This window comes from Rhea americana, unplaced genomic scaffold, assembly GCF_003343005.1.
Source record: "Rhea americana isolate MKP2758 unplaced genomic scaffold, rheAme1 scaffold_256, whole genome shotgun sequence".
Classification (NCBI taxonomy): domain Eukaryota; kingdom Metazoa; phylum Chordata; class Aves; order Rheiformes; family Rheidae; genus Rhea; species Rhea americana.
In genome coordinates, this window is record NW_028186375.1 from 730,018 (window position 1) to 757,089 (window position 27,072).

The 27,072-nt window shown below is 39.2% G+C and overlaps 1 protein-coding gene across 8 annotated transcripts in view; it reads right to left on the reverse strand.

Annotated features, from left to right (window-relative positions):
• Positions 1 to 8,461: 8,461 nt before the first annotated feature.
• AFTPH (aftiphilin) overlaps positions 8,462 to 27,072 on the reverse strand; it is a 37,559-nt gene continuing 18,948 nt past the window's right edge. For 2 of the 8 annotated variants that reach the window (XM_085307270.1, XM_085307269.1), the window contains one exon: positions 16,673 to 16,790. In XM_085307270.1, coding sequence (XP_085163396.1) covers positions 16,764 to 16,790 — 27 coding nt within the window. In that variant the 3' untranslated portion in view covers positions 16,673 to 16,763. Of the gene's footprint in view, positions 9,693 to 16,666; positions 16,791 to 20,763; positions 20,848 to 22,501; positions 22,563 to 25,339; positions 25,720 to 25,906; positions 26,241 to 27,072 lie in introns of those variants that run through there. The other 6 variants (XM_085307266.1, XR_014896148.1, XM_085307267.1 and 3 more) reach the window with 6 other exon arrangements.

Sequence of the window (27,072 nt, forward strand, 5' to 3'; positions counted from 1 at the left end):
CCTTAGAATTTAGGGAGCAGGGCTACTCTTCTGAAGAGGGAAATATTTAATTTGGGGCAGCAAGGTATAATATTACATTATTTTGCTCTTAATCTATTGCCAAGAGTGATGTCATCACCTTCCAAGTGCTCAGATTTGTGGACTAATATTGATTTGGAGGCCACTTAGCAGTATGCCATAGCAGGTTGTAGGAGGATATTAGAACTCCAAAATCACGGAGAAAACAATAGAGCACCTGACAGAGAAGTACTTTTCCCAATAATCTATCTTTCTGCAGCTTAATGAGATCTGCTGTCTTACTAATGGTATATCTATTTTTCAAATCCTGCTGCTGCAGATAGCAACTGCTGTTTCCATCAAAAAGGAACTTCTCTAGCAGCAGTATCTAGAAACTTGCAAAAACCCTTCCTCAAACACAGTGAAATACTCCTTTGCCCCTGTATGTCACTGCTCTTTCCACTATCACTTGTAAATCAGGGCAGTGAGACAGTGTTCACACTTGCAAAATGATGAATTTCCAATCCTGCTAATCAAAAGTAGCAAAAAAAGACCAAGATGTTAGCGAGACGGATTTCTGCACACAAGGTCTATTATTTGCTAATGAGATTTCAGCTGCAATACCCCCCACTCACGTCTTTGAGATCAAAACGCACTTTCGAGCACTTAGAACAGGCTGGCAGCAAGTCCCAGACTCTCTCTCCAGTGCTCTGTGGCCATTAGGTTGTCACAGGCAGCAGTAAGTCGCGCTCACTAGTGTCTCATGCAAGCGAGAGTCCAGTTTAAATATGCATCAGCCCTGTTCTGATCCGACCACTTTTTCTTGTGGGTTCAGTGCATCTTCCAGCAGGTAACACAGCACAACACAACAAGTAAAACAGCAGTGCAGCAGAGCCAAAACCTCTATGCAGTTTACAGAAAAACTGCAAGGGGATCCGCACACATCTCAGAAGGCAAAGACAAAGGTCATCTTTATCCCCAGGACTGTGGTAAAGTCTGTAACTCCAGCAGAAGTCACTCAGGGCTTGAGACACTCACCGTCTAGGGACAGGTCCTGATGCATCAGGCTGCGACATAGCCCACACAAGCCTAGTGGAATGACAGTACTAACAGCACCCAAAGAGCTGAGCTTGGCTGGCTCATTGCCTTAAACCTTGTTCAACTCACAGGTTTAACATGAGTGGGGCTTGGCCTTCTTCAATTGGAAAATCCAGATCTCCTTGCTACATCCGCACCCAACCTCAGCAGGAGGTGACTTTCACCAAGAGAAAGGAATTCAAGTACGTGCACCACAAAACTTCTCTTGTTCTCAGAGACCCGCTAACCTCCAAAGTGCCAGCACCATCCTGCAGTGGACTGCATGAGTGAAGCAATGGAAACCGAATGAGTCTGTGCCAGCCCCATGGTCCTACAAGCTGGAAAGGACTGAACTCCCTACCTCTTTGGCCCAGGGCTGGGGGAGAATTGGCTCAGGCAGTCTCCTGAATTAAAGAGTGGCTTTCCTAATGCTAAACGCACGCTGCCAGCCTGCCAAGGCAATGCATTGATTCGAAGCCTGAAGGACGGCTGTTTGTTCCTTCCTTGCCACCCAGCTCCCTCCCTCCTTGGCCAAAAGAGGAGGGAAGTTGGCAGAGCACACAAACAAGATAGGTGGAAAAACAGGGGAAGGAGAACAAAAACCAAAAACAAAATAAAACAATTGAAAAAAAAAAACCCACACCGTCAAAAAGAAGGGAAAACTGAATGCCTAAGAGCACAAAGCAGCCGTACAACTGCTCACTTTGCCATTGTCAGAGCGAGGCAGCTCAGTCCAAGAGAAAGCAGAGTAACCTGCAAGAGTCCTAACAGCTGCAGAATACCCATCGCCAGCTGCGTGGTGATTTTTAACTCATTTCAGCTTTAACTAAGTGACAAAAGGCTTTAGTGCTTCTAATGAAAACACAGACCCTGCACTCAGTGAAATAACATTGTCATAAAAAACCTCTACTTGATAGTAGAATTCTCATGCAAACAGGTTTCAARTCCAAGCTGCCAAGATTTGCACAAAAGATCTGATGAGACCTGGGACTGGGGAGGAGGAGAAAGAGGGGCAGTTYGAAAGGATTTTAGGGGGGACACTTCATGTCTGTTTTCAATTTGTTTCCAAAACAGTCAGATTTTTGTATTTGCACTAAGGCTCATTTTAGCTTAAGAGCCAAATGAAATCAGAAAACACCTTATAAACCTGGAGCCAACCTTTGCATTTTTGAAGGAGCATGTTAGATGCTTTCTGCTCCACTCTAAGCTCCAATGCAATCTGCTCTGAGCACTCTTCTCCAACTGCTATGAAGAGCTGAAGGAGCTTAGGAAGAGATCCATCTACATTTTTTGCCTAGTTTTCTATGAAGTTCCTGGATCAGTGAGCATAAAGGAGTAAGAAAACCAGGAGTCCAATTATTTGTGGAGTGTGTCCATATACAGCTGATGGCATTCACTTGTTCTTCCCACATACTTTCTTCGCATCTTTTCCTTGCTCAGTTGAAAAAGATGGGAGAAATGAGGTCCAACCACTGCAAAACTTAGGATTCAGTAAATTTTACAACTCTGTACACCGGAGTAACAGCCCAAGGAGACATGAGAACAGATGCTCGACAGAGCTAACGCTGCAATAACCAGGTGCGTCCTTTTACTGCAGATCCCACCATACATCAACCTGCCTCTCTGACCATGTAGCTCCCTACCGACTTYGGAAAAGCAAGCTGGGATGAAGTTGTGTGACAAGAGCAGCAGGACTGTCCTCTCGATATGTTTTTTTTTTGAGCTCTAAAAGAGTAGATTGAAATTAGTAATTAGAAATATCACTGGGGAACTGAGCAGGAAAATTTTCACTTCTTAGTTAATTGCTTAAAAAAAAGTAACAAAGCAAAACCAAGAGTACCCATCTCACAGCTAAGCCATCTAAGTCACCCACTAGCTAAGATCTAGTCGTTATTATGTTCCCTACAGCTTGGTAAAAAATCAGAGGTAGTTTGGTTTAAAACAGCCTGTTGCTCTTTGTAGATTTATTTCTCCCTTGATGTCAGGTGGAAGAATACTGTCACATCACTATGTTCAATACATGTGTATTTCTGTTCTCTGGTAGAGGAAAGAGTTAAAATGGCTGGTCCACTCCAGACAGGAAGGGTATCACTGCTAAACAGGCACCAGATAAGAAGGGGAACCACTGGGGTAGAAAGCAATGGGGATTTCCAGGATACCCACTCCTCTCTCCTCACCCAGAGGAAAGGGAAGATCTGGGGTGAAGCAGAAGAAAAGCAGGACAGGGAATCAGAGAATATAGCCTAACTCAAAAAACAAAACAAAAACAATAAAAAAAAAATAAAAAAAAAATAACACGAGCATAGGCTCTAGACCTCATCTGAAGAGTTGCTGGCAGTCACTAATGGCAGACTGAGTTTGGACTAGCACTGGAAGAACCAATTTACCTGTTTCTTTTACTACTAGAACTAGACTCTAGCACAGGTAAATTCCTCAGAGAGGCACAAGATGCCATGACAATGCCACCAAAAGTGCCTGGGGGGGACTGTTCACCCCAAGATAACATACGAGCCCAAAGGGTTTACTACTCAGCAGAGCTAGGCCAGGTCTGGCAGCATGACTCACTAGGAAGCAGCCGAACACCTCACTGCTCTTTAGGGCTTGTATTACAGTAAAATTTGCAGCGCTCTTTGCATTATGGCACAAGGCCATGAATATCCAGTGCTGTTTCACACCTCCTTTCCCTACCGGGCTTCCTCCTGAGCAGCTGAAGGTCAGTTAGATTAAGGTCTGACCCAAGGAACTTGCTTTTCTCTCCTTGTGTAATACCTTACAACTGCTGGTCTGAAGACTAGCTCAGGCGAGACAACACTTCCTGCCTTTATAAGGCTAAGGCTGTCTTGAAAACCACACCTGGCTTCAGTAGCTGTGCTCAGGGCAGTTCTCTGCCGTCTGAGAGAAAAAAACACCAAGTGTTTTATCGCTTAAAGATTTAAAAACAATTGAGACACATTTCATTGGAAAAGCAGAGACAAAAGAACAGACAAGGCTGCGGAGCTGGGCTGAAACAGCCCTCTATCTCCCCTCCTTCCTCATTTAATAATTCCATTGCTTTAAACATGTGAGGTGAGGCTCACACAGTGACAATAATCCCAGTAGGAAACCTACTTCCATTCCGTGGGGATCTGCTTGCTCGACCTGGAGTTAACCATGCAAATATGGATCAAGTCCACTTAGCCGAACATTCAAAAATACCTATGGCACCTTAATTTGACTTCCCTTTGATTTACAGCACAGTCCTTAGTTACACAGTCTCATTATTTTGTTTTTCACAGGACCATGGCCTCTTTCAGTAGAATAAGAAACACTTTTTTGCTCCTTCACATTCAATGTGTAGTCATAAGCCTTATTTAAGGCATCCAACACAATTTCTAAATTGAGTGGAGTATTAGGAACCTCTGCTGGGTATTTGCTCTAATGTTACATGAGTAGGATCCCAGGAAAATCAACAGACCCAAGGAAGAAGATTCAGCACACCTAAACTAGGAATATAATGTCTCCTTGGTGGTCACATAGCAAATTCATACAGAAGACAGTGGGCGTTCTCCTATGCCCTTCAGATATTTGTGGCACCTGTATCAGTGGCACGCTTCCTAGTCACTGCTGACAAATTACGAAGATGAGCACAGCATATCAAATAGAGTTGATCTCCTCAACCCTGCTGTAATGCAGGAATAACAATGTATCTTACAAGTTTAAGAACAAGATGACAAGGTCAAAACATGAGCTCCAGTTGTTCTGAGTGCCTAGTACGTGCACCTAACTTCGATTTTGCAGAGCCCTTACTGTACATAAAAGGAGAAAAGCTCCATATTGCTCAAGCAACATTCATGAGCAATTAGCATTTCTCCAAATTCGTATCAGGCAACTCCTGTTGGGCACAAGTGGCACAAATGACCTCCATCAGAAATCCCTGCCATGGCCAGCCACTTCAAGCCAGGAGAGAATCACTACTTCACTGGGACTTCTCTGTAGTTTGCACTTAAGGACACCTTTTTGCTTGAGCTAAATGAAGCAGGGGCTCTGCAGAGAAGAGTTTCACTACACTATGCTGATTCAAGCAAAGAAGAAATTTGTGCAGGGAAAAAGAACCTGGTTCACAAGAACCTAGTGAAGGCAGTATGGTAAATAAGTAAAGATTGTCATACTGCAGATGCATTACAGCACATAAGGTTGTGCAGTTCCAAAACACAGCTGAGCTTAGTTTTTGACAATGTGATTTTATACCTCTGGTGCAGATTTGTAATGTACTTTCTTACATAAAAATTACTTTTCAAAGAGGTCTTCTAACATCTGGACTTGTATCAGTGCTAGTATATGCACTAGGAGCTGGGTTAAAACAGCTCCAGGTCTCTAAAAAAAAAAAAAATTGATAGCAGTGTCAGGCTGYTGTGATACGTGCAACCTGCACACATCAAATGGGTTTGATGCATTTTCTCTGCAGTATAGTAATAGAGACTTGAGTCTCTGAAGCTCAATTGCAGGCTTTGGAGAAGAGCTGCCAGTAGGCATAGTCTGTGCACCTGCGATCTATCCAGGCTTATCTTCTCTTCAAATGACCCTGCTTCTCATGCCTTGTGTTCATCTCCACTTCATCATTAGCTTTTTCTATAGCTATCCAGCTACCTACGCTCCAGGTCCTGCTCCATCCTCTTGCTTGCCCTATGCAGAGATTTCTCCRAATCTTGCCTTATATTTTCTTTCAGCTCCTCCTCACCCTGCTTTTAGCACTCTGGATTTGAATGAGCTGGTTTCTCCCTTCGTCCTTTCACGTTCCAAGTTCACCTAAGGAATATGAAGGAATAGATACTAGATTATGAAAACTTCTTTGGTTCTGCAGCAGACAGTCCTAGAGGGTACTATGCAATTATTAGATGCCATATGCTTTTATAAGTTATATTCAAGTGAACTTTGAGTGTATTGTAATTTGCAGTTACCTTGTATTTTCAGAATGCTCTAAAATTTAAAAGAGAATGATCTCTACAGATAAAGAGGTACAGGACTGGCATAAAATAGGTACACTTAGAAGTCAGTGGCTGGGCCAAAGCTGATCCATCTTGCACATACTGAGAGGTCTTTCACATTGTATGAAGTCCAATTGGAGTGCAGTGGTCCTAATCAAACTACCACCAAAAAACTCCTTTACACACAGTAATTTCATTACCTGGTAAAATTACATACAACAATCCAATGCAATGAAGGGTTAACTTCGGCACATTTTATAAATTTAGTATATATTGCACTTGAGGGTTTCTGTATATGGTATTTGTAAACTTTATTTTGGGATCTTAAAACGAATCTGTCAAGCTAATGATATTCTGAGGAGGCCTTAAAGGAGTTTCAAGTACTAAGGGAAGTAGAGCACTTAAACACCTGCAGCAGGTGGTAGTGCTCCCTGTAAGGCAGTACTGAACCACTGAGTGTCAGAGTGCAGTCTTTTGGATAACACAGTCAGAGTCCAGCTCTTTTYGCAGTTATTCGGGGTCTTTCGTCACTCTTCACAGTAGCAGCCTTGGACTTTGTTTTACGGCCACATTCCAACTCTGACAGTTGCATCCTAACCAAGGCCCCTTGCAGCTTCTGCTGGATGTGCACAAAAGCACCTCAACCATTAAACGACACTGGCTCTCAAGTGAATGTGATACACATCGACATGACTGATGACAGTGCATAGCAACATGTATGCACGGAAAGTATCAGTTACTATCCTGCCCATAAACTTACTGGCAAGATTAAATTAGACAGGAGATGCTGCATCAATAGGAAGAGCATGGAAAGATATCCCTAAGTAGCCAGACCTGTTGGACAAAACTTTCTGTGTAAGAAGAAAGCTGCCAGGAGAGAGGCAGAAGAGCCTGTCTGTCCATCCCAGAGTTGACAAGACTTGTGGCATCAGCCTCAGTAGAAACCTCCTTTTCCCCTGCCATTTCTCCTCCCTCCCCCATGTTTGTGAGCCACAAGTACTGCATTTGGAGACTTGGAAGACAAATGGGCAGCTGCCTCTAGAGGCAATTGTGAGGAGACTAAAGATCAACTTGCAGCTGGCACTTCTACCCCCATCTCTCCTTACTACTTTAGTCCACTTGCTGCCAGACAAGGATCATGAAGTCAGCTCCCAAACGTATTCTCCTTGAAACAACAGCCACAGCTCTGCACAGTGACTGTACCACTACTCTGCCTCTCAGGGACATGCTACAGCTCTGATAACAAAAGGACTCATTTTAACCCACAGCAACCCACTACCAGAACTAAATCACATATAAGTTGCACTGAAAAACACTACAATAAACCCGTGAGATCACTGAAGCTAATTTTGAGGTGAAACAGGCATGAAGACAGTGCTGTAATGAAATTGCAGAAGCAGCGATTCTAAATTTTGGAGGGATAGATGGTAAAGCAGATGGCTTTTGCATAAACCCTTTCAACTACAAAAGGGTATAGTTTTATGCCACAGCATTGTATGCTGCAGCACTAATCAAAAAGCAAAGAAAACAGTTTAGGCTTTACAAACTTCTTTATCACAACAGTGGGAGCTGCTCTTTATGTTCTGAGTAGCCCCCGCTCACTGAAACACTTGTCTTCACAAAGGTGGAACAGCAGCACTAATCTCGAGCATATTTCAAGAGGATTGCCTAGGACAACATTTCAGCTCCTCAGCTAACGATATTGAACTTGAACCCTATCTTTGCTGACCCAAGTGCTGACAGACAACCAAGAACTCAAAGAGGAGATAAGGAATATATTGGAAATTTGTCAGAACTAGGTCTTACCTGATGAACTGGCGGTGACTACTGAACACTTAAGTAGCTGTGCACACAGTTAAGGTTAGACATGGAGAGTCTATGCTCGTGCAAAGCATCCTGAAGAAACATCAGCACTCAGAGCATGCCTTACCCGCAGACAGTCCACCCATATGCACTGAAGAGATGTTGCTGGAAGAGCTACAGTACAARCTAACACATTAGGAAATTTAAGTGTACAATACATAAACATTTTTAGCTCTAACAGGGAACTATGCAAAACCATTTATCCTTTCTCACCTTAATCTTTTTTTTTAAACACAGTTCAGTATTGCCAATTACTCTGAAGAAGCCGCTAACACAAAATACCAACGTGTCTTGAGCCATAAGGCCCTATAATCCAGAAGGCAAGTCAGAGGCAGAAATAAAAGACTGTATCATAACATATTCAAAAAGACAGGACAATTGAAGAGAGGTCTGACTTCTCCTTGTGCAGAACTCAGAWAGCCGTGTTTTCTGGCACTGTGCAATATAAATCAGAAGATTCTGCTGTTAATACAGTGTGCATCAGTTTTACCGTCAACAGTAACATGACTTACGTACACATTCTCTATAAAAAGATAGCAGACTATATGCACATATATATGTATCTTTTAAATTATTTTATTTCGTGTAAGCTAAAAGAAAATTTACACACTTAAATCTCAAAAGACCTTGGGCATGCACATTGACCTTTTTAGAGGTTCTTCTACATAGCTCTCTTTTTTCCATAGGAATTTCCCCAAACATTTACAACCCATAGTTTTTACTGTATATACAGCCTAAAACCATAGCAATCTATGATTATGTCATTTTACACTGTGCAAAATCAAACATAGGAATAGTGGTACAACAAAACAAAAATTAACAGGTAAATTTCATTATAAGACATTCATATAGTTTTGGTCCTTCTTTTCCAAATCAAACTGATTGAATGCAGACAACCTCCTAATGACTCCAGAAATCAAGTGTTTAGACAGTGATCCATAACCGGAACGAGAAGTTACTAACAACATACCTTTCAAAAGGCTATATTGTGGACAGAGCCATACTGTTGAAGTTTAAGAACATCAAAATTGATCAACCAACCAATCAGCCAGAGGGGGAGGAAAGAGAAGGAGGAACAAAAGAAAAATACACCTTAAGGTAGCTGGAACAGAAAAGAAATTACTGGGTTTTAAAGAAACAACAACTGAAAACCCACAAAGGAACAATATAATCTTCTGTTTTTTCTCAGCAACAAGTGTTTTAATATACGCAAGAAAGAAAGATGCTCAATGCAATCTGAAAACCTTTAAAGGGAGCTTCACAGACTGTGAAGATTGAAGTTTTCTTTATGTGTTTCTAGGATTTATTTTTTTTAGTTTTATTTTTTATTTTTTTTTAAGTTTTTAAAGTTTTGTAAGAAGGACACCACCAGTGTATTTCACAAAGACATAAATGTATACACCCCAGCACAACAAAAAGAATAGATCTTCAAAAAGATTCACCCCCAATTATTTACATTTTTCTCTAATATAAATTTAGGACTCCAGTATGTAAATAAATATACATTACTATGTATACCTTTCTAGTGCTGCTTACCAACAAATCATCTGAACTTGAATTTTTTTTTAATTAAAGCAAGATTGCTTTTTATGACCCACAGAGGGAAGAAAAAAGAAATCAATAGAAAATGTCCAATTCACATCACTTTAGTCTACCTTTTCTTGGCAGCTTGTTGAAGGTGTTAATGTGGCTGGGAACATCAACACCTTGGCATGCATGAAAGTTAAGTCAGGAAGGCTAGAAATCACCTTGGCAGCCTCTTCACTAAGATGTTCTTCCTTTTTAGGCTTCCTGTTGAGAAGAAAAGAAAAAAGGTGCATTAGTCCAGWACCTGATATCCTTTAGATTACTGAAAGAATCCCTGATGGAAGCAAGGTTCTGCCAGTTTGTCTCCCACTGACAGCCACTTCTGTGTAAACTATTCAAATGCTATAGTACCTACCTGCCTACCAACAAAATGTTAACATGGAAAATCAGTAAACTGTTTCTGAATATTCTTGCAATAAGGAAAAATGATTTCCTATTCAGATTTTTTTTTTGGCATGTTCCAACACACCATTCTGGGACTACTCACTTGAAGAGGGTAAGACAACAGAAGTATTACTTCTAAAATACCCAAGTCATTTACAGTCTTTCATTATAGCATGGAACACCTTGAAAGTGCTTTAAGTGCTTAGTTTAGTACTTTTAAGACAAAAAGAGAAGGTACTCGCATTATATTTCTGACACAACCTTCTTTAGATTATACACTATTCTGTTCTACACCAATGATYCACAAAACCTTTTTACCTTCCCCCCCAGGTCTTATCATCAGCAAAAAGTGGCTCACGACTTGTAGCTTTTTGCTTGAAAGTGCAGTAGTACGTGCTGCCAAACTGAAACACTCACCAGTTTGAGAATCATTGTTTACTTTTCCTTTTGCATCCTTTACAGCAATTACTGAACACAAATCGATAAAGATGCCTTCATCCCATGTCCCTTAGTTTGTACTACTACGCAAAAAACTCGTATTTCTTAAATAAAATGAAATCTGGCACAAGCTATTACCAAAGACCTCCAAACACCCAAACTTTTCATACTCATAGCTTATCTTGAAGAACACTGGCTATTACTAGAAAAACTGAATATTCTCCAATTATTCYAGCTCCAAAATGGCATGTGCTACCCTCTGCAATGACATTAGAAATTCTAGCTAAATAAGCTCCCCCTTTTTTGGGGCAAAAAGCTGAGACAAAAGGCTTCAACCAATAAACTGCCTCGTTCTAGAATGTTTCAGAAATTTCTTATTTCTTGTCTTAGTCAGAGGCTTTAAACTGAGCTCACGACAGGGCAACCTCCACACTGATCATGTACAACAGCATGTACTCAGGTCTTTTTGTCAGCGCCCACCAGGATTGCTCCTTTAGCTAACCAGGAATCAGGAAAAAGCAAGGGGCTATGTGTTTTGCTTCAGCAGCAGTCTTAGAATTTCTTGGCTAGGGTAAAAGAGAGAAAAAGAGAGCAGAAGGAAAAGAAAAAAAAGAAAAAAGGAAAGAAAAAAAAGTGAAGTAGGATTCAAACTCATCCTTGACATCACTGCTCATCATGTTGACACTGAACTATCACTTCTGTTTGCTACTTGAAATTTCCACTTGATGAAAGATCTTTAGATGAGGCAGCCTAGATACTAAATCTGACTTTCCTTCAGGAGAATAACAGTATTTTCTTTTCGCTGCTGCAGTGGAATTTCATGAGCCACTGACTAGGCAGATTACCAAATTCTGGAGGATAAACAAAGCTGTGTGCTGGATTTACTGAAGAAAGAAGCGGAGAGCCAATATGTGCCTCCTTTTCTAACAACTTCACAGGCAGCTCTGTTTGCACTCGAAGAGGACTATCTCAGCTGCTGAAATGCGGTTGTCACCCACCACTGTGTTATCAGTATCTGGTGCCACTATTAGTAATCACTTACCACAAGCCTCTTAAAGGTACAAACTCCTGGCGATCAAGGACTTACAGCTAACAAAAGAGTGTTTGACAGAGGAAGCCAAAGGAAGCGGGCCGATTCGGAGATCTGCCTTAGAAGGAGTTCCTGCAATTGTCACCAGGCACCAAGACGGAGCTCACACACTCCTGGTTATTTATAKGCCTCTTCCTCCTCTGCTCAACTGTGTCATGCTAAGGAATGGCACTGCTGGGGCCCAGAGGCAACGCTGCGTTTCGTTCAGTGGGCGTACAGAGGGTATTTATCACAGGATGACGCTCCGGCTCTTGCCATACTAGCTAGCATCTGCAACACCACCACAGATCCTGCACACCAGTGAGCACAGTCAGATGCTCCCTTCCTAGCTTGGAGACCCTGTTCAATAATCTATCTACTTAATGTGCTCTGTAAAAAGCATCTGATGGAGAACAGGTCAATATGCTTACACAGCAAAAGTTATTTAGCTGTGACCTACAGCTATGGATACAACCACTTGGTAATGAGGCTCAAAACTTTTTAAAATCTTCCCAGYGCAAAAGGGAAGGGGATTGGCTAATGTCTCCACATCGCTACAGAGAGGTGCAGGTTCCTCCAGAACAAATAAAATTGGACCCTGCTCACAATTATCCTGGATAACAGACCACTCAGCACCTTTGGTAGCAAATATTACCAAGACAACTCTGAAGAATTGCTTGCTAGTCTAGTCCCTAAACTTAAGACAAAGCATTATTATCATCACTCCAAGCTGTTTTTACCCTTAAAACTTACCAAATTCCCTAATAACTGTGTGTGGTGACAAGGACCATTTTGAGGGAAGCAAAAGAAATAACATGAGTCATGTTAATTCCAGTCACCAATTTTGCTAAAGATGTTCCCACAGTCAAGAGTATCTTCTGCTAAACCCTGCTCCRTGAGGGGCCATTGCAGAGCTTCTCCTGCTCAGGCATTCTTAATTTCTAGCTACCTCAGCTCACAGAACTGACACTCGAATGCGAAAACTGTGGGTTTGTTTAGCTGTACTACCTTCACTTGCTTTGGAAATACAGCTCTAATTTCTAAAACATGCAAGGACCTGGTCCTGGCTCAAAACAGGAGCCTGCATCCTTCAGGTTTTGGAACTGCCTCCTGCAGAACACTTTGCTCCATCCATCACTTCTCTTATGCTACACTACATTTCCTCCCAAGGTGCTCCAGACAGAGGGAATATCTTTCCCAAAACAGTTACGCCAATCCCTCTACCTGCTGACACAAAATTTGCTTTTTAAAGGTATGTGTACACCTAGCTACAAGAAACTGGCCAGACGCACAGTAGGAAGGTTGCTGGGAGAAAATTTAGCAAGAAACAAGGAATGCCTTGACACCCAACTGTTCTGGTTTACATTCTAATTTTTTCCTGCAGCACTCAACCTTTCAGGACTTCAGTGATCTCCTATGTTTGCAAAGAGTTTTGTGAACAGTACCAAAAAAAAGGAAAGAAAAAGAAAAAAAAAAGGGATGGTATCAGTTTGGTGCTCATACGTGAATGGTCTGGATGCACTGGACATTTTTGTGACAGATCTAATACTGCTGTCCTATTGTGAAAAAAAAAAAAGAAAGAAAAAGAAAAAAAAAAAAAGAAATCAGGCTCTAAAAGCAATGAGTTAATTACAGTTATGCACATCAAAAAAAAATCACTCTGTAATTAAGAGTTAGCCTGCTCCATCCAACACTGCCCACAAGGAATATTTACAGTTTAAATTAGGTTTTCGACCATTTCTTGGAAATGTATCAGCACTCCGCTTTCCTTCAAAGAGACAGCAGATAAACTTTGATCTTTGCCAATTCTATGGAATTAGGCAAGACTGCAGAATCTCTCAAGTGAAGTGCTATACTGGATTGCTGACCTTCACCATTTACTGTTACTTTTAAGATTTTACACCCAAGCTGGGAAATTTCTTAAATTTTCTTCTGCTCCTCTCCCAACATTTGCTTTCCAGCTGCTACCTAGCAGTTTGTGAGCAAAATATGGAGCTACTTCAAACAAATACAACTCTTCACATGGCCTCCTACGGCTAAACAATGATATTTTTGCTTGTAACTTTACCCTCAGGGATCCTGAGTTCAGATGACCTGCCGACAAATAAGGGACAGTCTTAGCGCAACTGAAGTTGCCATCAGAAAGGTGTGAAGCCACTAGCTACATCTTGGCCCAAGCAGTTATTACGGATAGCTAAAAATCTGTATTTCCAGGCTGGCAAATGAATAAACTGGCTGAAAGGCAGAGCTCAGAGGGTTGTCATCAGTGGTGCAGAATCCAGCTGGAGGCCCATGGCTAGTGGTGTCGACACCTCCAGGGCTCAGGACGGGCTCCCATCTTGTTCCACTTCTTCATCAATGACCTGGATGAGGGGACGGAGCACCTCCTCAGCAAGTTTGCTGATGATACCAAGCTGGGAGGACTGGCTGACACACCTGAGGGCTGTGCTGCCATTCAAAGACCTGGACAGGCTGGAGAGCTGGGTGGAGAGGAACCTCATGAGCTCCAACAAGGGCAAGTGCAGGGTCCTGCACCTAGGGAGAAATAACCCCATGTACCAGTAAAGGTTGGGGGCTGATCTGCTGGAAAGCAGCTCTGCAAAGAAGAACATGGGAGTGCTGGTGGACAGCAAGTTGACTATGAGCCAGCAATGTGCCCTTGTGGCCAGGAAGGCCAATGGTCTCCTGGGGTGCATTGGGAAGATCGTTGCCAGCAGGTGGAGGGAGGTGATCCTGCCCCTCTTCTCAGCCCTGGGGAGGCCTCATCTCGAGTCCTGTGTCCAGTTCTGGGCTCCCCACTACAAGAGAGACGTGGAGCTACTGGAGAGAGTGCAGTGTAGGGCTGCAAAGATGATCAGAGGGCTGGAGCATCTGCCCTATGAAGAACGGCTGCGAGGAACAGCTGGGCCTCTTCAGCCTCGGGAAGAGAAAACTGACAGGGGATCTTATCAATGTGTACAAGTACWGAGTACTGGAAGAGGTTGCCCAGAGAGGTTGTGGAGTCTCCTTCTCTGGAGATATTCAAAACCCACCTGGACACAACCCTGTCTACCACGCTCTAGGTGACCCTGCTTCAGCAGGGAGGTTGGACTAGATGATCTCCTGAGGTCCCTTCCAACCTTAGCCATTCTGTGATTATGTAATATCATCTTTGCATTGGCTGTATCCAGCCACTTCTATTTTAAAGGCTCCAGTTCTTTACAAAAGAATAAAAACCATAATTGTGTTAAAAAAAAATAGTAACACACTGCGGGGTATCTGGCATACTGCTGAGGCCCTCTCGTATCTCTGAAGGCTTCTACTTTGAAAAACTGAAAAACAGATTGCTTCCCCCCTCCCCGGGAGAAAGAAATGGGAAAAGAGGGGAAAAAAAAAAACACATTCATAATTTTTAAAATTCAGAGTTAACAGAAAACTTCCAAAATTTACTTAACACTGAAAACGGGTGCTTTAAAACAGCTAGGCTATGTGTATCTGAACTCAATAGTTAAGTCTAAAGTTCCCAGCATTCCCTATAGCCTGCTATAGTGCAAGAACTAGAACYTCCTCACATCACTATTCAACTGGCTCAAGACTGGGAGAAGAACTTTGATACCTTTGGACTGAGAGCCTTAASAGAGCAAATCAAAGCTTTAAAGAGCAACAGGCGAAGTATTAAAAATACTCATACCAAAAATACCCCAAAATACAGGAAAATGGAGGTGAACAATTTTTTGAGTAAAGCAGACTTCTTTGCTCATTTGTAAATAAAATGCAAGCTAAGATTTCTCAAAGGTCTGCCAGGTAAGCAGGCACAAATCTATGAATGGACATAAAGAAAATATAATCCAAATAAATATATATTTGGATTTTGTATGACCTGCTATGAATTTTGGTTACTTTTTAGACATAGAATATATTTTAAAAAAATCAACTGTAACTATGTTTTTTAACTAGTGAAAGTTAAACTTTTTCACCAGCATATTTTCAGAAAGAGCGTAAAGCTTCAGGCACCCTCTGGATAGCAAAAAAGCCAAGCAAAAGCCAAGAAATCAAATCTGCATTGAGGTGTGGAGTTCCCTCTACTGGTTCTCAGTTGAAATTTCAYGGCCTGTTAACTGTTCTTTTATTCAGTATTAAACTTTGATCATTCGCACTGCAGGAAAACCAGGAAGATAGTTTTCCCATAGAACATGTTTTGAAAGAGCTCTTGTGAATTCTAGTTTTAGCTATTTAGAGAAAGCCTAGCACCCCCAGTCATCACAGATCATCATATACTCCGAAACCCTCTTCAACCATGTCTTTTTAAGTGCTATCCTGTACAGAAGCACATCTGTTCAGTTTTAGAGGGTTGAACAAATCTAAAACTTCCTCAGAATGAGGATATGTTTCTGTTTATTAATTGAAAAGTAACTGTATTTATAAACAACTATGGAATAGGCATTTCCTCAACAATAGGAGCATTCTACTGTGGCTCTCTGATTCTCCAATGGGCACAGCTAAGACAGTCCAGGATCCTACTGCTAACACACAAACTCAAAAAATAACCCCCTCAAAATACAACTTTATAAATGGAGAGAGTATTCCGGCCTCATTAAACAGGCCAGATTTCGAGGAAGATATCTGACATCTGAAGCCTGCATATAAACTCTACCTACAGAAAAAATGCATCTAGAAGAACTTCAGAGGAGATCCGTGAAGCAGACAGGACACCCCAAACTAACTGCACAAACTTCATGCTTATTGCTTACGAAATGGCTTGTAACGACACAGAAGTGAACCTCATATTTCATTGAAGTCTTGCCAGGCACCAGAACTACATGAAAAGGGAAAAACRCTGCTTTTTAGAAGTCAGTGTTTACCATTTTACTTGTGGAACTTTCCATATCGATAAATTAGGTAAAGGAAATTAAAAGGGTTTTCTGTCAAAGTCCTAGGAGCTTCAACTACATTCAGTTTAGTTCAGTTTATTCTTCCATTCTCAGAAAACTTTTCTTTCTTTCCTTCTTTTTTCTTCAGAAGGTCTCCTTCAATTCAGCCCTTGGCTCTAACTTTTTTTAAGTTTGCATCCTGCTTTTTTTTTCCTGTTACCTCACAAACTGCTTCTCAGTTTATTTTAGAGTCTGGTGATAATTAGAAATAGGAACTATAGTACTGTGAATTTCATATTTGTAACRTGCAACTTTTTATTTATGTCTGAAACATAAACCTTTTCTTCATTCAAGAACTTGTGACCTAAAATGCCCCATTTCCTTCTCACATTTTGAGCCACCCTTAGTGTTAAAAAGTAGCAGCAAACATTCTTTACCTTGTGGATGAGCTTGCCTTCTCTACAGTGGACATGAGTCTTGCAAATGCATCTGTCACTCTGTTGCTCGTATTGGAAGTTTCCAGTTTTGAGGTTGTCAATTCATACAACTCTGGATCCACACCTTGAAGTATAAAATGATAATCAGCAATGGTTGGAGGCAAGTATATCCATAATTAGCCACAGACCAACTTGCTACAGACTCTGTTTTCTGTAAACATCTGAATCACTTAAAATTTCAAGATATGTAAAAAAAAAAAAAAAAAAAATGACGGGACATGTCTGTGTTTCTAAAACAAAGTCCTCTCCCCATCCTTTTCACAGCAGCTTTTATAGCTGCACCACAGAAAAACCACATGCATTGGCTTAAGACAGGCATACAGGGTCTCAGCCTAAGAGTAAATTTTACAAAATTGGGTTATACCTGCAAGAATATCAACTGTGTAAAACTGACTGTCTTAATTAGTTTTGACTCAACAGTTTCTATTAAAAGAAAACTGCATGTTAAGACTGATTGGCTCTAATTAGAAATTATATGCTATATTGGCATGTATTTTAATGAGTTTAATAYCTTGCTTTGTATAAGCAGTTGGCTTAGAATCTTATTCAAAGCGAGGAAAACTAGTGTTAAAAAACCCCATGCATATGGAATGGCATTTAAAAAGTTACATAATACTTTAAATGCTACCAAAGCTTTTGGTCTGTGCTCCCATTCCACCTTCCAAGTATTTATAGAACACCAAATATCTGGATGTTTCAGCCTTGATTTTCTTAGCTTCAGATATCTTAGGTCAGATACTGAATTCTGACATCATTTAATTTGCAAATGAATTCCACATTTTAGCAGACATAATTCTGAAAACAATGCAAGCAACTGAAACTTCATCAAGAAAACCACAGATAAGGGTGAAATTCTGCCTGTTTAAAACGAAGCACTGTATCTCAATAGAAAGTGCATTAACTCTAGAATTTCCAGGTATTATCTCTAATTTGTTTTTAGTACCTAGAAATTAGAATTACTAAAACATATCGAGGAAAAAATGCTAAACCACATCTTGTTCCTCTGAAGCACTTTAAATTGGTGATGTTCTTCTAGTTATAATTTTAGCTATTTTATGCTACATGGGTTTAATACACTTCACATATACTTCATCCACAATTACAGATATTTTTCAAAAACAGGGTAGAATTTTTGAACCCAGATTACAGAAGTATCTTATTTTACGGACTCCTGCATTCTAAACAAAGTGTAACATTGATGTCAGCAAGTTTGGACAATACAGAACCATTTCATATTACAGCAGAAAAAACATTGCAGATATCTGGACACAACAGTACCATGTAGCTAGCCAATATAAAAAGTAGTATTTATAACCTGACACGTTGATGACTTTACCCGGTCTACTTCCTTGGTTCAAGACGTTTTTAGACATATTCCATAACACGAAGTTAACAAATCAGAAAAATCCCTGCACCTATCATCCTTCCTTTTTCCTCCAATAATTCAATATTGTGTATGCAAACAGGTGAGGTTAATAAACCTCACACGTGCTTAGCATGGACTCTTCCCAAGCAGCGTCCTGACCATTCATCACTGCTGCACAAGTTAAATATCCTTCGTTGTTAGGAAACTAAGCCAATCAAAAAGAGAAATTAAGAAAATAATCTGGTTAAGCTGCAGGGGGGGGGGGGAAATGCTTCATTTAACAGAGGTTCATTAGAAAAAAAAAATCAGCTTCCCTTTTAGCCCACAGTTTATTCTGGAGTCACAAAATTAAGTTGCACCCAGTTTCACGCACCACATGGAAAGATGTACTGTGGTGAGACCAGGATACCATGTTTTTTTTAGTATTGTCAGATGTTTACAGAACATGGAAATAGAAAAAAGCCCAACTATTCCATAGAATATCCACTTTCAAACAGGGAGAGGAAGACTTGAAAAAATACACTTTGACTTGCAGAAGCCTGTGAAATCCCATTAAGGTACAAATTAAGGAATCCTTTGACATGCAACTCTGCAACAAACAAAATGCAACCTCACAAGTTAAACCACTGAAATATTCACATTTAAGGTCCTCAATTCATTTTCACTGGAACATGATTTATGTCACTGCTCAATTTACAGTTCTGTTAGAGATACCCTTTAATTCAGCTACATTTAACTCAGCTAAATTATCAACACAAAAAATAAAACAACACACTAAGTCTGTCTGAACATACGGGAACTGAGCCACTCCCTGTTAATGACTTCGAATGCAATGTTTTATAAAAAGCTATTTTGGCTACTGATAAGATTAGACTGTGAAGAATACAGTATAGACCTAGAACAAGTAAAACTAAGGTCTTCAGAGAAAGAACAAGCTTCTACTACTTATAAAATTTCTTTTTGAAGCCAAAAGATCTAATAATTTGTATTTCAATTACAGTAATTAAAAGTTCACTTTGTTTTTTTATTAGAGTTGCATATTCTCCATTTTATTCAAATGATCAGAGAATAGCTAAGGAAAGCACTGCAAAACCTTAATGAGATATTGAAGAAAGTTAGCCAAACAAATTCCACACAAAGCTCCTAAACACACACACACAAACACACGAGCTGCAAGCCAAGGAACAAATGACTTTCCCAGAAACAAGTCAGGAAGGGAAAAAAAAAAAAAAAAAAAAAAAAAAAAAAAANAAAAAAAAAAAAAAAACCTAAAAACATAAGAACAGGCACTATATGGCATACCAAAAGAGGTGGTTATACCTGTACTTGATGAAACAACAAAGTGCAATAAAGGAAAACAGAGTATCTCTTAAGCAATCACTTCAAGTATGCAGAGCAGCAGGATACAAGAACACACCCAACTGTATGAGCAGTAGCAGAATACAGGTACTGGGTTTTGATGATTTGCTGCTACTCTGTTGATAAACTTGCACACTTCTAAAAGGATTTTATAATCCATCTGTAAGACTCAAGCACCCTGACTTCGCTACCTACCACTTTCACAGCAAATCTGTGATCTTTCATCTGGCAATATTTGTCAAAGGTGAAAACAAAAGTACATTTGGAACGCAATGCCATACAGTTGCCTTTAATGACCAGATTTCAAAATTAAAAAGCATTTTTTAAAAAACTAAAATACGAGAAGTAAGAAATCAAACTTTTAGAGAGATTTTTTTTCCTTAAATTAAAATCACAAACCACCCTCCTGTTAGGGAAGTGAATGTCATTGCTTCCCAATTGTAGTCAGGCAGTGTACTGAAAAGATATGTATCTTATCTACTTATATGCACCGGAATTACTCACCAAAATATTCCCTGAAATTCCTGCAGCAATTTATTCAGAGTGTAGGTTTTCACATGCTTGCACAAAATACGCAAAGCATGTCAAAACCATATGATAAATGAATTCAATTACTTTCATATTTTATTGAAAGGAGAAAGTGGTATTTTCATCTCCTTTTCAACAGCAAATTGCAGATAAAAAGCTTTAGTTTTAAAATTAACGTACATAAACTTCTAATGCCACACAAACATGCAACTATCCTTGTTTTCTATTATGAATGTTGTTAAAACACTTTTTTCACCGTATCACTAACATGAGCACTTTCACAAAGAAAAGAATTACAGCTCCCTTGTAGCAGCAAATACCAGCTGGGTTGTGATACATTAAGCCTCATACCTTTATATTCACACACAACTCCCAAATAATTGAGTGTCTCCAATTTATAGAATTATTAAATGAAAGTAGGAAGAATGCTATTTTTTTGGAATAGTCACCTCCATCTACATTTGCCAATTATTCTCAAGTACTTAGAAACATTAACTTTCAAATTTTTTCATTTGAAACAAGTGTTTTAACAACTTATTTGCAAGAGCATTAAGAGCCATTCATTCAACATGTGACAATACAGAGCTGACAGTACCTTTTAAATACTTCGCACTTGATACAAAACATCAGAAAACAGAACAGAGATTAAAAGAAAAAGGCAGCAGAAAGACATTTTAGGAAACAATGTAAAATTTCTCCTTGTTTATAGGAAAGTCAAGTGATGTGCTCATGCTTTTAGTAAGTTGTTATAATATTACAGTTGTGGTTTTAACACTCTGCTGACCTGGGATTGTGGTGGTGCTGCTAGAGCTACTGTCATCCACGGGCCCAAAGAAATCAAGGTTCAGAAGAGTGGAACCTCCACTAGCTTGAAATTCAGTGACCGTGTTGGTAGGCAGCCATATAGAAGGTAAGCCAAGGGAGGGGTTTATGTGTAAAAAGGGGTAAGACACACACTTGAACATGCAAGTTGTAATTAGTACTCAGTACACAATTTAAAAATTGACATGAAAACAATTCTTACAGTATTAGTTTGTACCTTCTAAAATGTTAACAACTTAATTCAGTGCACATTTCCTTATGTACAATGCAGCAAGGAAATCAACACTAGTAACTTTAAAATATAAATATTTATTTCAATCTAAAAATTAAAGAGAACCAGCAAGACCCAGAGAGAAAGATGTGACCAGTTAAAGGGAAACAATATACAGGTCAGTTGGTAATTGAACTATAACGGGCTTTTTCTCCCCTCCTTAAAATTCAAAGTCATTCTTTTACCAGGAAGACTTAGCAGGTCCCCAAATAACAAAGAACCCCAAAAACTACCAAGTTTCATTTATCAGCTTTAAGTGATTCATTACCATTATCTTAAAACATTGTAAATGCATGGTAACAAATGCCACTATTACATCCAGTTCCCCACTGGTAAATTATACTGTTCCCCTTTAGTACTAAAACAGAAATCAAACCAGGATACATTTTTTTAAAAAGTTGTTTGTTCAAAATGAAGCATGATGATTTGACTGAAGTAGTAAGACACCAGACAACAGCAAAAGGGTCCATCCAGGCTTTCCTTCAGCACCATGATATTGCTATCCAAACTGTTCCATCCTACGTGTTCTGAACACCACCGTGAAGCAATACCAGTGGAGTAAGAGCTGGAGTTTATTTTAGCCTGCTTTGAGTCACTTACACATCACAAATTAACTGTTGTTAGCAGGCTCCTCTTACAGGTGTCACTGTCTTTACACTTTTCTAGTCTGTCAACCAAATGAATTTTCAAAACTTTTTTTTTTTTTTTTTTTTTATTTCCTTTGCATAAGCTTACATTTCTGAGACTGGAGATGGTGGCAAATTCACTTCTCTATTAAAATAGACACAAGTGAAGATTTTTTAATGCAATAACTATATACACTTATAGATACAAATAAGCTTGTAGCTACCTCTTAGATCTAATATATTAGCTAAAATTAGCTTTGAGTTAAGCAAAAGTGGTAACAGATGAAGTCATATTTTTGAAATATAAAATATCTGTAAATCTGAAAAATTTCAGGTCAAGAAGTATATCTTTTGCAAATAGGTTTTGGTTAAAATATTGTGCTTTGAAGTAGCCATTATCGACAAGTTTGTCATTCAAAGGGTGTCTAAAGAGATAGTTCATGGTGAAAAATACTTTTAAGAAGTAAAATTTGTTAATCTAAAATGCTCTTTTATTCAGAGTTTCATTATGATCCACAGTTATATATAATGAAGTGTTAATACTGCAGCTGTGTGTCATTAGCGTATGGCAAGAATCTAAAAATACTAGAGCATTATTTTTAAGACCACATAATACTTCACATAGGGGCTCAGTTAATCAGAAAGAAAGCCTGAATTTCCAAAGTTAGGAGTAAGAAATAATCTTTTTATATATATGTGTGCATATATATTTAAAAAAAGTAATCAGCAGAGAGATGTTTGTCTGAACTTTGTAGCTTTCTTATCTCTAGCTCTGGTGCTAGAGGCTCTACGGAGAGACGTACCATCTAAAGGGTTAGTAAGGCCACTGCTACTCCAGTCAAACTGGACAGGTGGTAGAGATTCCTAGAGTTGAAAAGTCAGAAATCAGATTTTATAGTCAGTTCAGGTTACAACAATGCAAAGCAGTTCAAACAACAGATTCTTTAGTGCCGAAATACTAAAAAAAGATAACTGAATGAGCAAGTCCCAAGCCTTTAGGGGGTGAATATTTTCATAATATGTGCTAAAGATTCAAAGCAGATTTGTTTTACTACATGAAGTCTCACTAAATTCCAGATAGTACAGATTAGGTAACTTCTAACTTAAAGAAAAAGTGTAAATTAACTAAATCATATGAATTGGATAAAAAAATTAAGACAGCTGAAAGTTAAGCTTGTATTTTTTTCATGGATGACACGGCATTTTGCATAAGAAGCTGTATATATGCAATTCAGAGGCCAATTTTAGAGTAATTAGTGAAAACTGTCTACACATCCATGCTTTTACCTGACTATCTACAGAAGTAGTTATTTATCACAAAAGAGACCATAATTCTTTTTCTTTTTCTCAGTTCGGCCCTACAGAGGAAGGCCAAACTAAACTTGTCTTACTAAACAAACTTGTCTTAAAAAATCCTGCAAATTATTATCCTTTACTGATTAACTCATTTCCATATATAAACAAATCAGTGGTAAAATGAACAAAATGAGCTCGGAAACACTGACTCCTTGTGTGAGCCCATCCATGCCTTTTCATTTCTTCTTGTTCAGTCTTTTGCACACATACACATAAATCAAGCAAGCAATAGGGACCACGTTTTACAAGGAATACACGTTCAGGTAGAGTGCAACTTGCAAGTGCTGTCCCCTTGTATTCTCAGGAAACAAACCAATTGGACAGTATCAAAAATAAGCGGAATAAGTAGATCTTCCTACTTCAGTCCATTTCATTTCAGTTCTCTCCCCACTGAAGTCAACTGCGAAGCAAGAAGCACTGGGAAAGGACGTGCCTTTGACTCCACAAGTTTGATCAAACTAGCAGAACAGTCACGCTCATTAYGGAAAACCAGCAAACCGAAGCTCTCAGTAACGTTACTGAAAACCCATCACTCTAGCTGTCAGGCTTCAGTGGCTGAGATGTACATTCTGCTTGTTTTTGTAGAAAGCCACGCTACTGAGTTTACTTTTAAAAGTTACAGCTATCAAGCACTGAAAAAATAAGCAGACTCATGAATCAAGACTCCAGAAATCTGAGTTACCTGTTTGTACAGTTAGGCGGACTGTAAAAGGCTACGTAATAGATGTTTGTAGAAAGAAAAATAAAGGGAGTTGGAGGCTTCTGTATTTACCTACAGTAAAAGCCTTGCCTAGAGAAATCTTTCCTACCTAATGAGCTAGAAATATTTCTGTWACAGAGGAGTATAACTACAACAGTATTCACTCCATGGGCTTAAGGAGTTGATGTTTATTCTTCATTTTGTTTTGGTAATGAAATTACTGGCACTCAAATGACTTGCACAGAGTAATAACGTTACTAGTGCAGAAGCTGTATTTGATGAAGTAATGATCACTATGATCAGCRGGTTGTTTAGAGTTTGTCATACCTGAAATATATTAACATTAAAAGGATCTTTCACAAAGAAAAGAAGGCTAGTCTGATAATTTAGTTTTCTACAGTGAGCAAAACGAGCTCAAGGTCAAACTAGCTTCCCACCTATGCCGAGTTACTGGGCAGAGCACCCATAATGTTTTTGTCTCAGCAGATTTTTGAGTTAGGACTGATGAGTGTGACAGAGTTGCACGGAAAAGGTGGTACCAATGACTGGTCAAGATTTTCCCTTTAATTCTCAAATTTACCAAGGAGATGGCAAAGGATGCGTTCAATTCCTCCTAAAATGGGGAAAATAACTCCAAATCAGTAAATATACTTTTCTACTCTGTAGAATGAGGCCATTCCGCTTACTTGAAACACTAGAAATTGCAAAAAAGGAGGTGGCAAGAAATTCTGACCTAATCTGTACAGGATGTTGGCAAGCCCTGGTCTTCACAAAAGCAGACAAAACGAAAGCAGGAGGTAAAGACAAAACTCAAACAGAAAGGAAGAGTTTTCTGGTTCTACTGACCTTGGCCCTAACAGAACTATACTGGGACATTCAAACACAGCCTTGAAATCTCAGGCAATGGAAACATGTACTGCATATGGGAACGTAACATTTTGTCTTTCAGAGATTGCAAGGTTGTTAGGATACTGCATTTACAACTACTATTTTAATAACATGTTTTAAGTGCTCTATTTAGAAGAATATTGAGAATCAGAACAGACCTCTCACTCCTCCCTCCATTTTAGATTATAGGACAGGGTACAGAAAAGAAGAAAGCAAATTTAGCTGTCAGAGTACTACTCAGAATGCTAAGGAAGTGAGAAAGAGGGAACTAAAATGCCTGCTGATCTTCCCGCATCATATTTCACTTTCTGACACAAGTGAGAGATATTTTCACACAGTAATTTTAGAATGCTATTATGTAAGAGCTCCTTTAATCCAAAAGGCTAAAATGCAGAAGTTCGTCTCCATGCCAATGGAGCTTCTTAAGGCTGTGGGGACAAAAAAAAAAAAAAAAAAAAAAAAAAAAAAAAAAAGGCTTGCAATTCAAGTATATTACCTATATACATATATAGGTCCCACAAATGAGCACTCTAAGCATGACTTTCCAAAAAAGGCTTACACAGAAGCAATTCATACAATTCACGGTGTGCACCGGTTGGCAAAATTACAAGAGCTCTGAAATGCATTTTTCTCAGACACCACCTTTAAGCTGCCTTATTACATTTGCCAGAATAATAAGTTCTGTAATATTTCTTACCTGTAACTGTTACTGTCAATAAAGCACCATATATTCTTGGATCTTTCTCATGTGTAAAACTGGAGAGCAGTTCCATGATGGAGCCTTGGCTGGTGGCCAAYTATACGGCAGTTTGCACCTGTCATTGTTAGAAGTCCTGATGGCCTCTTATGCAATTAAAATTGTTTTTAAAAACCCTCACCCCATGAGGTTTAATTAAGATTCAGTCCATAATAGTCAGAAAGTATAAAACACATATTCTGCCATTACCTGATCTCTAGTTCAGGGGTTTATAAGCACATGGAATTGCTGTAATAGGTACCTGCAGAAAAAAAATTACTGCTATTTTTCTTCTGGGAAGTTCTCGGTCACTGTAGATCTCTACTCCAATATTAAACTTACTAGGCAAAACAAAGCAGAGAAGAAAACCCAGAGTTACTCTACATACTGGGACAAAGCTGCCAGTAGAATCCATCAAAGAAAGATAGTCCTGAAGAGAGAGAAGATGCTTTGAAACAACATCAAAAGAGCAGATGGATATCTGGGCAACTTTTTACAACAAAATCAGAAAGAAGGGGGGGKGTGTGCATATTTATGTGTGTTTATTCATATTAAATATGTATTAAAAAAACGATACTCTTAACGAGAGAACAGTATGAAATCAAGAGAAATCAGTCAACACTAACTCCAAATAGCAACTTTTTTGACAAGTACTATACTGCATTTTAACTGCACTGCCTGGAAACTTGGTCATGGATTAGAAGCCCACTGTACTAGATGCTGTGAAACAGAAGAAAAGGGTACCTGTCTCAGGAGTTTCGCAAYCAAAAGGTTGCTTCTTTGAGCAGCCACTCTCTCGTACCTAATACGCCTTGGTAGGGCTTTGTACTTCAAACTTGAGAAGTCTTCTAGGTACCATTCTCTTAGATAAAAGAAATAGTGTTCAGGGGATTATTTTGTATTCTGTTTACTGCTTTATAGTTAGGAACACAGAGGAACAGAGAAATAACCCCCTCCACACACCTGYTAATATAAATAATGAATCAAAGAAAAATTTAGACATCACCTTCGAGTATAAAACAGAATGAGCCTAAAAAAACACCATTATACTAACAGCTACTGYGATAGATCAGTAACTTAACTTTCTTGAGAAGAAAAAATAATTATTTCCAAAAAACCAAAAACCTTGTGCTTGCAGTTTAAGTAGCCCAGATACAGATTTGTCCACTGTATTTCCATAGCCTGATTAATGCAATGAGATCCTTGGCAAAAAAYGAGACCCTTCCAAAAATTCAGTTTATATAACAACTAGGATAAATCATTGCAGATAATCTGCTTTCTTCTAATTTTTCTTATTTCTTTTACTCTCTACTTAAATCTCTGTATATCATCTTCCTTTCCCTTACAACCAAGAAATTGAGAAATCATTTCTGAGTTTCTACAAATGCTTTTCCAATTCCAACTTCTGCATCATCACAATTTCTTACTTCCAAAGTCTCACTCCATCAGCAGGAAGTCGCATGCACAGACAGACACTGACTGTGTAAACAAGTCCCACAAACATCAAGTGTTCAAAGCAGAACTCTTCTCCCTTAAGCACAGCATAGGGATCTCTGAACCAGGATCTATTCTTCCAATAGAAAAGCCAATATTCTGAAATCTCTGAATACCAGAATGACTCATCTTCATCATTGGAAAATGGAGGAATTGAGAAATTCAACCCAGTTAATGCCTAACTGCTTAGCTAAGCTTAA